The following is a 14,267-nucleotide window of genomic DNA, read 5'->3' as shown; positions in this document are numbered from 1 at the left end:
AGTTCAACACAAAGCACATTTATTCGCGATGAACGGAAAGCGCACATATACAATTCCACCAAAAGCACACAGAAAAGAAAAAGAAACACAATGCAATTTTACACAAAAAGCAAATGCGACAATGCAGATCTAATACCGATTACGCGAGCACACGGCAACACTTATACAATTTTACTTCACAGACGGCGCCGACAACACATACTCAAAACCAAGGAAAGAATACCCTCAAGGATGAGGCGGGCCTGAGGCCAAGACCGGGTCGGGCCTACCCGTCTGGTGATGAGACGCGGAGCGGCGATGGTGCCTCAACTCCGCGGGCCTCGCGGGCAGTGTCTGGTAGGGGGTGGGAAAGGGGCCCCCTTGGTCGCACTATCTCAGCGCGGGGGGGAAACAGGAGGGGGTTGCTGATGCTCGGGGTATAGAGGATTTTTATTGTCCCGCGACGAGCGTCTCCACCTCGGCCAGGTCGCGCTGTCGGCCTCCCTCGGGTGCAGCTCCCTGCACGACGCGAGCACCCCCTCGTCTGCCCTCGCCGCCTCTCCACAGCTCCGTCCCCTCCGCTCCGACTCCAACGCACACGACGACCAGCTCCTTCTTGCCAACTCCACCGCCCGCGAAGTCTTAACTCTCTGTTCCCTCTCGACTCTACTACTCTCTGGACTGACGAACACGGTCGCTTATATCAGCCCCGTGGCTTCGCCCTCTCATCTTTGACCCCCTCCCTTCGACCTTTCACCTCGCTCCCCATTGGCCCGAGAAAAAGTGGGCGTGAATGCTTTTTGATCCATAAATTTGCATATATCGATCGCCCTCCAACACCCTGGGGGCGGGGCCAAATCGCCCCTCGCTCACCGATTGGACGGAACAAAAGTGGGCGTGTGTTGTTTTTGATCCGTTTTTGAAGTGGAAAATCCGTGGTTTTGTACACGCTGTTCGGCGCGCGCCCTGCACGAGTCCAACACCGGTACCCACAAGCGGCGCAAGAACGGTGGCGATGCGACGGTTGCGAGGTGTGACGGGAAGGTCGTGGTGGTTGTGGTGAAGCGGCGTTGTGGTTGGTGGTTGATGTTGTGACTGGTGGTGGTAACAATGGCGGTTGGTCCAAAATAAAGATAGTAAAAGAAAAACGGCTATCCTGAAGAGTCGCAGCACGCATAAATGACATGTATTCCCACTAGACAACGGGTTTGGGCCTAACTACACATGTACTTACCGAGATACCTCACCTAAGGGACCTGAATGGTGGTTTGCGAATTTGGTAACCACAACAATATATATATATATATATATATATATATATATATATATATATATATATATATATATATATATATATATATATATATATATATATATATATATATACTGTATCTCTTGCTTGAAAGCTGACTTGTAGAATGCTCTATCTGTCCCTTGTGCATACATGAAGGGTTGGACAAGCAGTCCTACACACTGATCATCATCATGACATTCAAAGTAATCTTTCTGCTGGAAAAGCCATTTCACCCTCTAACACCCTTGTTGCCTTCACACACCATTTACTTCACCTGTCTGTTTACATCGCTTACATCTTAACATCCGCATCTCACTTTGCTTAATATATTGGCAGGATCTGTGTGACCATGGCACCAACTCAAAGGCCTACCCTTTGGGGAAAGATGCCCTGAAAGCTTTTCGCGTCCACACGGCTGCAGATGGGACCACAGGCCCCCTGCATCTGCTCCTGCCAACACTGCATCAAGGCGGCAGTTTGAGTCAAATCCAACTCTCCGAGAATTGGACGTAAAATCGGATGAGTTAGATGTGAGAATGCAACCATCTGAGCTATCAGTGTATGATCGTTAGGCTGGGATACACCGAGGATTGGCCATATGCACTATAATAGGCTGCAGGGGTTTACTCTAAGACAAAATTAATAGCTGCAGATTGGTCTGGTCTGTTAACAGTACGGATTTGTATTTCGTTAATTAAGTGTTTATACACATTTCTATCTCCACGACAAGCAATACGTCCTGTGGGGGTTCCAAGAGTCAAACTGCACTTAATCCTGTGATATAGGGGGTCAGTTACCTTTTTGATGAAATTATCACGTATCTGTTCAAAACTGTACATTAATATAGTTATACCTTTTTGTATGTTTCAAAAACATTGATTGATATCAACGTTAAATGGCTGCTGTCAAATTGAGGAATCAAGGAATCAACAGACACCAAAAGAAATAATACATATCAACAGAAAAGTTTTTTGCAGACTTTGTCAACAAGCCTGCGCAACATTTTATTTTTGTATAACCACTTATTACCGTGAATATGGTAAGGGAGGATCTCTTTATTGCGTATTTTGATGAACCCACCACCATCGGCTTCCTCCTGCCCGCTCATATGCCTCACACATGCCCGTTCCCTTCCTCTTCCCCAAAATGTCTTTCTTTTCTCTCCCCATTTGTCCCACACTCTTCTGCCATCCTTATTTTTCTCCCATCATCATCCCTACTCTTCCTTTCTTCAATGTTTATTTTCTCCATGTATAGAACCCACCACCACATCCCCAACCCACATCCCACTCACCTCCCAATGCGTACATCATAAATATATGGTCCTTACTCCACACATTGAACCGTCTATATCAAGTTCACATTAACGAACCAAGCATGGAACAGCTGGCCCTCATGTCAGGTCTTTTCTCTGCTGTTAAACAAATGGGATTTCTGCATTTGGCTCCAGAAAGGTGCTAAAAGCAAAGTTTTCAAATGATTTCAGCACCAGGTTATAAAAGATTTTGTCATATTTAACAGATCATAATTAATGTGCTAGAGCAAAATCGTTTTTCCTTACTTCCCGTGGAAATCATGAATTCACGATAATTTGAATATTTCAAACGTGAATTGTGGATTGAGAGTAAAAATACATTCTTTCACAATGAAGAATAGTTGTTAGGTTTGTAGTTATCACTTTGTCTCTACCTGTGGTGGTTTTATCACTGGTGGAGTAAAGGTGAGGCAAGATCCCCCCTTGATCCCCCACCAACCACTACCACATTCCATATAACCCCCTTGATCCGGGTTGTCTGTTCATATCCCGAAGGTTCCATTGCTGATGATATTGCGGGCAATTTCAAATGAAAAGTGTCCGGTATACTGAACAAAATGACCGAGCAGGATGTGTACAGGGTGTTTCGAAGTCAGGAATCGTAGGGACATTTTATTTCACATTTTTTATTCTAATAATTGATCAAATTGCGAGCCGCTCACATGCGTACACAAACAAATTCTTGCCTGTAGGTTTCTTTGAATGTTTCTTAACATTGACACATCCATTTTAGCATGTTTGTTTCTGATTTCATTCTTTAGATCTTCAATAGTTCGTGGTCTCGTGGTACAAACCACTGATTTCAGGTGTCCACAAAGAACAAAAGTGAAGTGGCATTAAATCTGGACTTAGTGGGGACCATTCTATCGGTCCATGACGTCCGAGCAACTTCAAAGGCATCGCCTCAAAAAAATTATAAAAGGAATTTAAAATATTTCTTATGATGCCAGACTTTTGAAATGCCCTGTATTATGCAGAGGGGGTTCTTGCCCCACCTTTCCCGACAGAGGAATGTTGCCCCACATTACTCTATATTTAGACCATTTATTGTATCCCTCTTATGGCAGTCATGTTAAGCATGAATGGGAATGCTTATGTAGCATCGGCTGTTGGACACATGAAGGCCGGCTTTTGGGAGAGGAAACATTTTATTTGCTGAACTGCTCGATTCTGGATGCGATCCTCAGCAAATTCAAATCTGATTGAAAAACTGCCACTCTGGTGGAATGGGGGAATATTGAACTTCTAGCATGGAGTGCTGCATCACAGAGCATGCAATGGGGGATATTTTCATGTTATACGGACAAATGAAATTTGTTATTGTGATTACTGATATACCAAGTGCTGCTTTTTCTCTCATGGAGCTTGCTCGGTAACTCTTCTCTCTCCGAAGTTTGTGCATTTTGGGTACCCGATGCCCCCTAGTGATGTGCATTCCATTCATCACTACATTGTATTGAGCGTTTCTAACTTTGCAACAGGTTAGTTGCCCCCACTGCCTACTGTCAGTTCATACTCCTCTGTAATCTTTCATGAGCCTCGATCTTGTCGTGAAGATAAAATCAAAATAGGAAGGAGCATTCGGGCCTGAAATACAGATTATCATGTTTACTCGATGATCAAGAATCATCCAAGCATTCCAGTTACTCAATGGCTCCCACTTGCCTCTGCTTTTCCTATTCAACTCTTTCATCATCACAACTGCAAAATGATACCATTCTTATAATTTTTCACTTTATTTACAAAAAATGTACACCCAATTTTTTTTTTTAATCATTGTTGCTATAGCGAACAAAAATTGATAAACATACATTTGATGCTTCTCCAGCACCCCTTGTAATTGAACATGGTCCCTTATATTTTTTACTTTTATTAATCCATTGCATTTCCATTTATGAACATCATTCAACGACAAAAACTTCACCCATTTTTGTGTCTGCCTTTAGGGAACGGGTACGGATGTACCAGGGGCTCTCCGAACCTCTTGGCACCTGGTGTCGGGGGTTTGATGAAGCAGGGCAGGCCAGTTTTGGGGGCCAAGTCACCCTCACCTGTGGGCCACATGACACACACCGGCATGGCGGGCATAGCACGTAAGCCGGACTTACGTGTGGTCATCCCACCCAACTGCCGGCCTGCCGTCCCGTCCATGGTAGGACTGTTTGTCAATCATGTTGCGGTTCTGTTTGTTAGGCATGTGTATATTTGCAATATTGGAAGTAATTCAGCAAACCATGGGAATTAACTGCACCACAGTACAGTAAACCCTCACTATCTGTGGGGGTTATGTTCCTGGAAAACACTGCGAATAGCAAAAACACGAATACTGAGACGAAGGGCCGATGGGAAAAAGAGTACGAGGTGCATGGCTCATACACAAGAACAAACACATTACTGAATAAACATATTACATACTGTATTACTGAACTTACCCTTAACAATTATGATCATGATGAAGTTGATATGATGATGATGATGATGGTGTTGGTGGAGGGGGGGGAGGGGGGAGGGGCATTAGAAGGATGAGGGTTCCTCTTGAGGATCATCCAGGGAGGATCCCACAGAGGCTATAGTGGAGTGAGAACAACTTGGGGATGGTGATGCCTGAGACTGGAGCAAATGTGGTGCTGCCTGAGACCAGATGAAAAAAGATTAGTAATGGGAACATGTTTTGCTTTTTTCTGTAAGTCTTTCTCGACTTCCTTATAGGGATTAATCACACCCTCCAGCTCTCGCTTGAATTTAATGCTGCTCTCCACAAAGGGGTCCACCTCAAAAAGTTCATCAGAAAGTACCTTCGCTTACTTCGTTTGGTTGTTTTGCGACCGCAAATAGCTGAGGGGTGTGGGCTGCGAATGGTGAATCGTACCACGGAAAATTCACAGCGGATAGTCAAAACCACGAGTGGTAAAGCTGCGAATCATGAGGGCGTACTGTACAGTCATGTGTTGGTAGTTTAACTGTGATTTTTTTTAATCAACTAATCAGAAAGTGCCACAACAGTAGAAAAGCCTATAAAGGTACAGGCAGTCATACTATGCGAGGTAGAAGAAGTGTGAATTCAGTAATATCTCCAAGGACTGAATTACCGCATTGCAAGTGTTTAGATATCAATGTTTTAGCTGGTTTTGGATACTCCTTTATGAAAATGGCAGCAACACTCCATTTGCAGGTGGAGCTTTCTGCAGGATTATAAAGAGTGTACGTGAGACTGACACTGCTAATAAGTGAAGTACAGTATTTAAATTAGAAAACAGAGACTGTCCCAAGTAATGTCGAGTATTGTGGGGGTGTGTGATTTACATTCAAGCAGATCGTCGAGTACAGATTTCGCCTGGCTGTGAATACAGAAGTGAATGCTTATTTAAGTATTGTAACAAACACATGAACACAAAGTGGTCTCAATCAACACGTAGCTACTCTGAAAACACAACGAGAAGAGGCAATGAAGCAAACCGTTCAAATGGACATTGAACCTTGAAAAATAAAATAATGGCCTGAGAAAAGCTGGAGATGTGTGCTTTTCACCGAGGACCCAAAGTTTGAATTAGTCAGAAACAAATGTCTACAGTTCGTTCAACAACGGAGAGGAGAATTGTATCGTACCCAACATACAATAACTAGTGTGAAGCATGGTGGAGGATTATACCAAATTAGGGAACACACATTTCAGCTAACGGTGATGGTAATTTGCACAAAACCGATTGCACACTCACTGCTGTTCTGAGGAGTGCAGACGGGTTCTGATCAATCCTGCCATTCCCTGAGGAGCGTGACTCATTAGGTGGGAATTCGCTTTCCACCAAGACAGTGATTCCTAGCTTGCAGCGGTTGTGAGGAAGTAATATCTTGACGGTTAAGAAGGCCAAAGGAGCACCCGTGAACCATCACTGGGCCTGTTCCATGTAACCCCCTTGGTCTGGGTTATATGTTCACGAATGTAATGATGCTGTATCAGCTTGTATAAAATTGAGGTCAAACACTGACCAAGCAGCTTGACTGAACTGTGAGAGGTAATATAAGACATTTGGAACGTTACGAACAATCGTACATTGATAAACTCCATGGCGACCTGACAATTATGTCGTAATTCTCTGGAAAGCAAAAGGGCTCAACCATGTACAAAATACGAGTGCTTTATACAACTTATTTGCTTTTCATTTGTATTTTTCATGATAATCTCATTCTGCACTCAAATTGCCATCCACCATTTATTTGGTCATTCTTTGTAACTCGTGCATGTTTACCGCTTTGTGTTTCCATAATTACATCCAATCCTGTCGGTAAAACTTGTATCATTATGATTTCGTAATGGGTACAAGAAATCTCTGATGAAGGGTAATTATATCAAGCACATCCATCATGCCTGTATACACAGATAGATGGCGCGTTCAAAAAGTTATCTGAATGACGGACTCACGATACTCCAAAATGTGCCAAATATATAAAGTAAAAACGAGGTGCATATAATATTGATAAAGAGAAAATGCAATTATGTATTTTCTTACTCATCTCATACACTTCATATTGGAAAACAATATTAAACGAGAATGGCACTCGGTGGAGAGCATGCATCTGCCATGCTGAACAGTTTATGTCTTGGATCCCAATTATGGGCCGGATCTGCATCCGGAACTTCACGAAAATCGAATCAATTCGTCCTTGTCACACACCCAACCTGTCCACCAAATTTCGTCCGAATTTGTCTATAACCTTTTGAGATATCCTGCTCATAGAGCTCACAATAAACAAACAAGAAAACAGACAGACAGACACAGGTGAAAACATAACCTCCGTCCATCTTCGGTGGCGGGGGTAACGAGACCGGCACTCAGTAGAGAATATGCTTCCACGAGACTGAACCGTTTACATCTTGTATCCCACTGATAGGCCGGATCTGGATCCGGATCTGAACCCAAAATCCAAATCGACTTGTTCTTGTTACCTAAACAAATCATCCACCTCGTTTTGTCATAATCCATCCAAAACCTTTTGAGATATCCTGCCCACAGTCAGACAAACAGGGGTGAAAACATAACCTCCATCAACCTTAGGTGATGGAGGTAATATAACATTGGCATGTGTCAGACGGTTGTATGTCATTTATAGATCTTTTTTATTTAACCACAATCGGTGTTGTAATGGTTAGAACATCTGCTTTGCATCTGGGAGGTTGCTGGTTCAAACCTGACTCTGGCCCATTCATACCAAAGACTATAAATATGGTATCTGCTGCTTCCTTGTTTGATCCAGAGAACGGACAAGCAACAAGAGGTTGGCAACTGTTGTGCAGGATTGATGGGACTAATTTGCCTCCTCCTGTGTTAAAGCTACTTTGAAGGGATTCACTCATTCTTATTATTCTTATTCTTCTTCTAATACCTCTTACCCCGTGTTCTTGAGGAACGCTCTAACTCCATCGTGATTATAACTCCAGTGTTTCAAAGTGATCATTGCCACTTCTGAGCAGCTACATTATAAAAACTAACGATAAAACGATTGGTAACCAGCATAAATACATTCATTGTTTTCACAGCACTTTGACATATTATCTGTATTCTCTAGTACTGCAGCATACTGTACAAAATGTACAGAAAGTCCCATTACGGCAGTACCCTTTAATTCCCATGATTAGGTAAATTATTCGCAATCTTTTCTCCTACTATTGCCCCGTCGAAGATTTGAAAACCATCCCCTCATCTGAGCTTTCAGGTTTTCATGGGCTCAGGTGAATCTTCATTGTTGACCTCGGGAAAGAAAAATATATTGTGCACATTTTTGGATAGATTTGCGGTAAAAATACATTCGGCCTTAATATACCGTGGGACACATAAAGCTGTCCCCAACACAATTGCATCGCCTCCGCATATCGCAGATATCAAATTTGAAAAGCCTCCTTGTCCAAATGCCAGATTCCCCGCTCCTAACTCTGGTGTGCGTCCCACCCACCACCCACCGCTTGGTGACCTAGAGAGCCAAGGTGGCACTTTGGTGGCCACGATAGGCCTTAATCAGGAGTGATTAGAACGATTCAACCCCGCAATTTGCCTCCTCAAAATAGCGCCCTGTCTACATGTTATGTGCGCTAACTTTGTGATACATCGCACGTGCTTGGACGTAGCTGGTGGAAACGTGCCCCCAGAGTATCAAAGCAAAAGTATAAATATCATTAGTTGGGTCAGTTTGGGGTCATTGACAATGCAAAGTCCAACAAGACGTGCGATAATAATGCCTTTGAAAGAGTAGATTCAGGGGATTTCCAAGAATAATGATGTTACAGAACAGCAATCGAGGATACTTTTAATCACACTACCGCAACTTCTTTAATGGCTTCATTAATACACCTTCTTGTGGGGTTGGCCAGGTAATATCTTTGGCTATAATCCGCCCACTCTTCACTGTCAGATTTATAATGTCCACCAGCTACAATGCCAGCAAATCGGCACCCAGCTTAAGGTCAATCCAAAGGATAGCACATACATTGATGTATTGCTATGCCACTCATTGACTTTTTAAATATTATAACTTCGACTTTGTGGCCTTTTGTTAACATGCAGTTTTGCAATTTAGGTGCTATGTTTCAATTAAATGACCTTCTGCAACTCTGGTCCTTTTGTCATTTTTGCACCTCGCCTTTTTTATACCTGGAAGGAACACAAAATATAGTTTTCAATAGATATTTGAGCTTCTCCAATCTATTAGTTTCATTTGGATCCAAAGTTGGCATGACAACTTCCTTGTGGCATGACTAAAAGAGGGATTCTAGTCTGGAGTCGTGCAGAGCCGTCCGGTCTGGAGTCGTGCAGAGCCGTCCGGTCTGGAGTCGGGCAGAGCCGTCCGGTCTGGAGTCGGGCAGAGCCGTCCGGTCTGGAGTCGGGCAGAGCCGTCCGGTCTGGAGTCGGGCAGAGCCGTCCGGTCTGGAGTCGGGCAGAGCCGTCCGGTCTGGAGTCGGGCAGAGCCGTCCGGTTTGGAGTCGGGCAGAGCCGTCCGGTCTGGAGTCGGGCAGAGCCGTCCGGTCTGGAGTCGGGCAGAGCCGTCCGGTCTGGAGTCGGGCAGAGCCGTCCGGTCTGGAGTCGGGCAGAGCCGTCCGGTCTGGAGTCGGGCAGAGCCGTCCGCTCTGGAGTCGGGCAGAGCCGTCCAGTCTGGAGTCGGGCAGAGCCGTCCAGTCTGGAATCAGGCAGATGCGTCCAGTCTAGAGTCGGACAGGGCCTTCCATTACGGGGAGTCAGACAGGGCCTTCCATTATGTAGTCGGGCAGGGCCTTCCATTATGGAGTCGGGCAGGGCCTTCCAGTCCGGGGTCGGGCAGGGCCTTCCAGTCCGGGGTCGGGCAGGGCCTTCCAGTCCGGGGTCGGGCAGGGCCTTCCAGTCCGGGGTCGGGCAGGGCCTTCCAGTCCGGGGTCGGGCAGGGCCTTCCAGTCCGGGGTCGGGCAGGGCCTTCCAGTCCGGGGTCGGGCAGGGCCTTCCAGTCCGGGGTCGGGCAGGGTCGTCCAGTCTGGAGTCATCAGAGTTCCAGACAATTGGAGGCTGGCTGGGGTTCAGTGGCGTAAAGCATCATGACTTGGTCCTTGAAACAAGATCCAAAAAAAAACAAAGGAATGTATTTTCTGTCCTGAGAGGACTCTATTCCCCTTTATGAAACACGCAAAAGAAGATTACAAACAAGTGATGAGGAAGCCAAAGGACTGACCGACAGCAGATATTGGGTCGCTGAAATAGGTGACCCTTATTGTCAGTAATTCTGTCTGTTTGTTTGGATGTTTGTTTGGATGTTTGTTCGTTTGTCATCAGCATAATTGGTAGTAAACGTGGGTGGATTTTGACCAAACTCGGGGTGGTAGGTACATGTTTTGACCTCGTGCTTTGGAAATTGTGATGGTTGCTAGGGACGCTTTAGTTCCCTAGCAACAACCGAAAAACCTTCAAAATCGGAACCGTTCACGTGAAATCAATTCCGAAAGCCATTATCCCACTTATCAGCATCCCACTTATCAGCAAAAGCCATTATCAGCAACAAGATTTGGCAAGGTTATGAAATTTGGCAAGAATGATCTACAGGTGATGCTCTATCAAATATATTCTGTTTTTTGTGATATATGGAATACTATACCCGCAGCGCCCCCTACAATTAGGGTATGCGTGAAAATTGGTGAAAATTGAAGGCCCCCTCGCGACCAGGTGAGTGCATCCATGCGAATGAAACTTTGCAGGTTCATGGTACTCAATGAGTACTATAACTTTGCCTCAGGACATATTGACCGATTCGCTTAGGTCAGGGGTCAAAGGTCAATTAGTGCAAAGATCGATAATATGCGAGAGCTGGAGGTGCCTTTGCGCCAAATGCTACTCCTCCTAGGGTTATGGTCGGATGATCATCAAAATTCACACTAATCGTCTGGAATACATTGTGCACAAACGATAGAGCCAGATTTTGGATTTAGATCTTTGTTCACCCACAGCACCCCCTCGAACTTTGGGGATTTCCGATTTCAAACTGCATTTTCGGTACTTTTCATTCAAATGGATACCGAGTAGTTATCAGTAGATGGAACTGGATGAGATTTGATATGCATAATCTTAAGGTGATTCCCTATCCGCTATATGACACCCATTTTGCTCTATATCTTGTAGTTTCCATGCTCGGCGACCCATCTCCGCCTACCGGCTTTTATCTGTATCACTTTTTATTAGCCAGGCATAACATTAATCTCTGCAATTAGATAATTAAATGTCCCTATCTTGTAAAATTGACAGTCAGAATGAGAGATTCTCCAGTGTCGATTATTATTGACAGATACTTTAAATACCACTCTTCGTTTTCCCCCCGATGAAGAGCATAATGGATAATAAATGCGTTAATCAGTCGATGAAATATCTGGGTATTGTAATGTCGATTGCGAAATACGAGTGTTTTGTAAGTTTGTAAGCTGTAGCCTATGGGAAATTTTGGAAAGGATCTTTTGTGCCATAAAACATACACACATGCTTTAGAAATCGTTAACGATGCATACGAAGGTTTTCCCTTGGCTTTATTCTCATTCCTCGTTACATGTTGAGCAAGGACAGGATAAAACTGATTCAACCTTTGGCTTCTGCAGTGCCACTGTCTTTAATTGATTCAACACTATTCTATAAACAAGAAAAAGAGCAATCAGAGATTGCAGACCCTCGCCAGGACTTCTTTTGAGTGGTGTATTTTTATGTTTTAGGGTAAATCCAATATGGCTGCCAAACTATGTGACCGATGACATCAAATGTGTGAACCTTTTGTTCCTCATCGACAGATGGTCATACTTGTAAAGTTTGTCTCGATCTGTTCAGCCACTTCAGAGAAAAATATTTTTGAAGGTTTGAAAAAAAAAATATATATATATATATATATATATATATATATATATATATATATATATATATATATATATATATATATATATATATATATATATATATATATATATATATAAGCCTGGTGTTGGCTTAGTGGTTAGGGTGGTGGCTTGGGATCCCAGGGTCCTGAGTTCAAGCCCCGTTGGCTGCTGAATTAACACCAGGGGGTTGACTCAGCCTGTCATCCATCTGAGGTCGGCGAAGTGAGTTCCAGTGTACTGGTCCCGGTGTATGCCCCGGTTAGAATAGGTATACCATATCCCTGTGTGTCGTAAGAGGCCACCAGGGTTGGCGTCAGGAAGGGCATCAGGCCATAAAACATTGCCTCAAGAAAAAGCCTAACTCCTGCACAGCAGGGAAAAATGGCTGTAAAAACGGTCATTTTATATTTTTTATATATATATATATATGTATATATATATGTATATGTATATATATATATGTATATATATGTATATGTATTTATATGTATATGTATATGTATATATATATATATATATATATATGTATATATATATATATATATATATATATATATATATATATATGTATATATATGTATATATATATGTATATGTGTATATATATCTGCCGAATCACGTGAATGATGACATCATCAATAGTTTTTATGTGGACCATTTTATCCCCAGATGACCCTGAAAATTTTTCATCCTGATCGGATGTGGCATTCTACATATGTAATTATGACGTCATAACGAATGCACCTATGATGTCATGAAAAAATCACACTCATTCCCCATGAGGAGGACTTGCTCTATGCCAAGTTTCATTTGTTTTCCTTGCTGTGGTTTCAGAGATACAGAGGTCCAAAGTTTTCCAGTTTTTCCAATATGACCGCCACATCACGTGACCTATGACGTCATAATTATCATTACAACATTCCACATGAGTAGTCACACAAATCGTGATGCAATACCTTCTCCTTTGCGAGGGTAAACATACCTGCTGTCTGTCCAGATGCTGCTTCATTAGAAAAATATATTCTCAGTTTTGGTGTCTTATTTGAAATATTTTCCTCTCTGATAATTTGTTGTAAATTCTTTATTTTTTGCCACGTTTTCAAACTCCCTGAAAGATGTCTTTAAGCGCACCAAAAACCATGCAATCGGTCTGCTTTATGCATCTGTTTAACTGGCTGCTTGGAGTCACCACTGATCTCAGCACCCCTCTCCCTCTTCTATACTTGAGGTTTGTGAGATGTGTGTAATGTACACAGGACACCCACGTCTGATGCCAAGGTTCACGGGTTTGTATGGAATGAGCAGACTCTGCTGCCAACATGGATCGTCAGGTGGAGATTCAGGTTGAGAACCAGACTGCATGCGCCTCCGCCAATCCTCCGAACTCGTAACTATGAGTATAACCACTCGTTCCTATTGTAAATGCTGCAATTAATTGTTTACCGGAAGTCAATGCTTAATGTCCAATTTATTCAACAAATTACCTATTACACCAAAGCAAAACATCATATCTAAACAAGTAATAGCTTGATCAGTGTAGTCCAGGTGATGCCCACTCACAACCTCGAGGCAAGTGCAAGAGTTTAAAAGGGATTTGACCACAAATAACATGATTACTGTTAACCCTAACTTTTCTGGCAGTTGGGAGACTGACTGTAAGGTACGAATTTACAAAAGGTGCTTTGCGAGAATATTGTTAACAGATGCTTAACCCTTAAACAGGTGACAAAACCATCGTGCATGCACAGCTAATCGTCCATCTAGATAACAATTTATGAAGGGGGATAAACAACCGAATAGTTGTGCTGTGCGCATTGAAACAGCCGATTAGTTGTGTGCGCCGAAACAGCTGATTAGTTGTGTGCACCTAAACAGCTGATGAGTTGTGTGCGCAGAAACATCCGATTAGTTGTGTGCGCAGAAACATCCGATTCGTTGTGTGCGCCTAAACAGCCGATTAGTTGTGTGCGCCTAAATAGCCAATTAGTTGTGCGTGCCTAAACAGCTGATTAATTGTGTACACCTAAACAGCCCATTAGTTGTGTGCGCCAAAACAGCTTATTAGTTGTGTGTGCCAAAACAGCCGATTAGTTGTGTGCACCTAAACAGCCGATGAGTTGTGTGCACCTAAACAGCCCATTAGTTGAGTGTGCCGAAACAGCTGATCATTTGTGTGCACCTAAACAGCCGATGAGTTGTGTGCGCAGAAACATCCGATTAGTTGTGTGCACCTAAACAGCCGATTAGTTATGTGCGCCTAAACAGCCGATTAGTTTTGTGCGCCTAAACAGCTGATTCGTTGTGTGTGCTGA

General features: G+C 43.3%; 1 protein-coding gene across 10 annotated transcripts in view; it reads left to right on the top strand.

Moving 5' to 3' along the window:
- LOC147027851 (myocyte-specific enhancer factor 2C-like) overlaps positions 1–14,267 on the top strand; it is a 135,245-nt gene that overhangs the window by 105,858 nt on the left and 15,120 nt on the right. For all 10 annotated transcript variants that reach the window (XM_085877531.1, XM_085877527.1, XM_085877521.1 and 7 more), the window contains one exon: positions 4,535–4,740. In XM_085877531.1, the coding sequence (XP_085733657.1) occupies positions 4,535–4,740 (206 nt within the window). The remainder of the gene's footprint in view (positions 1–4,534; positions 4,741–14,267) is intronic.

Source organism: Eptatretus burgeri, chromosome 4, assembly GCF_056783735.1.
Source record: "Eptatretus burgeri isolate ZD-2024b chromosome 4, Ebu_testis_v1, whole genome shotgun sequence".
Taxonomy (NCBI): domain Eukaryota; kingdom Metazoa; phylum Chordata; class Myxini; order Myxiniformes; family Myxinidae; genus Eptatretus; species Eptatretus burgeri.
Note: the sequence above shows the minus strand (reverse complement) of the source record. Positions and strands in the feature narration are given on the sequence as shown.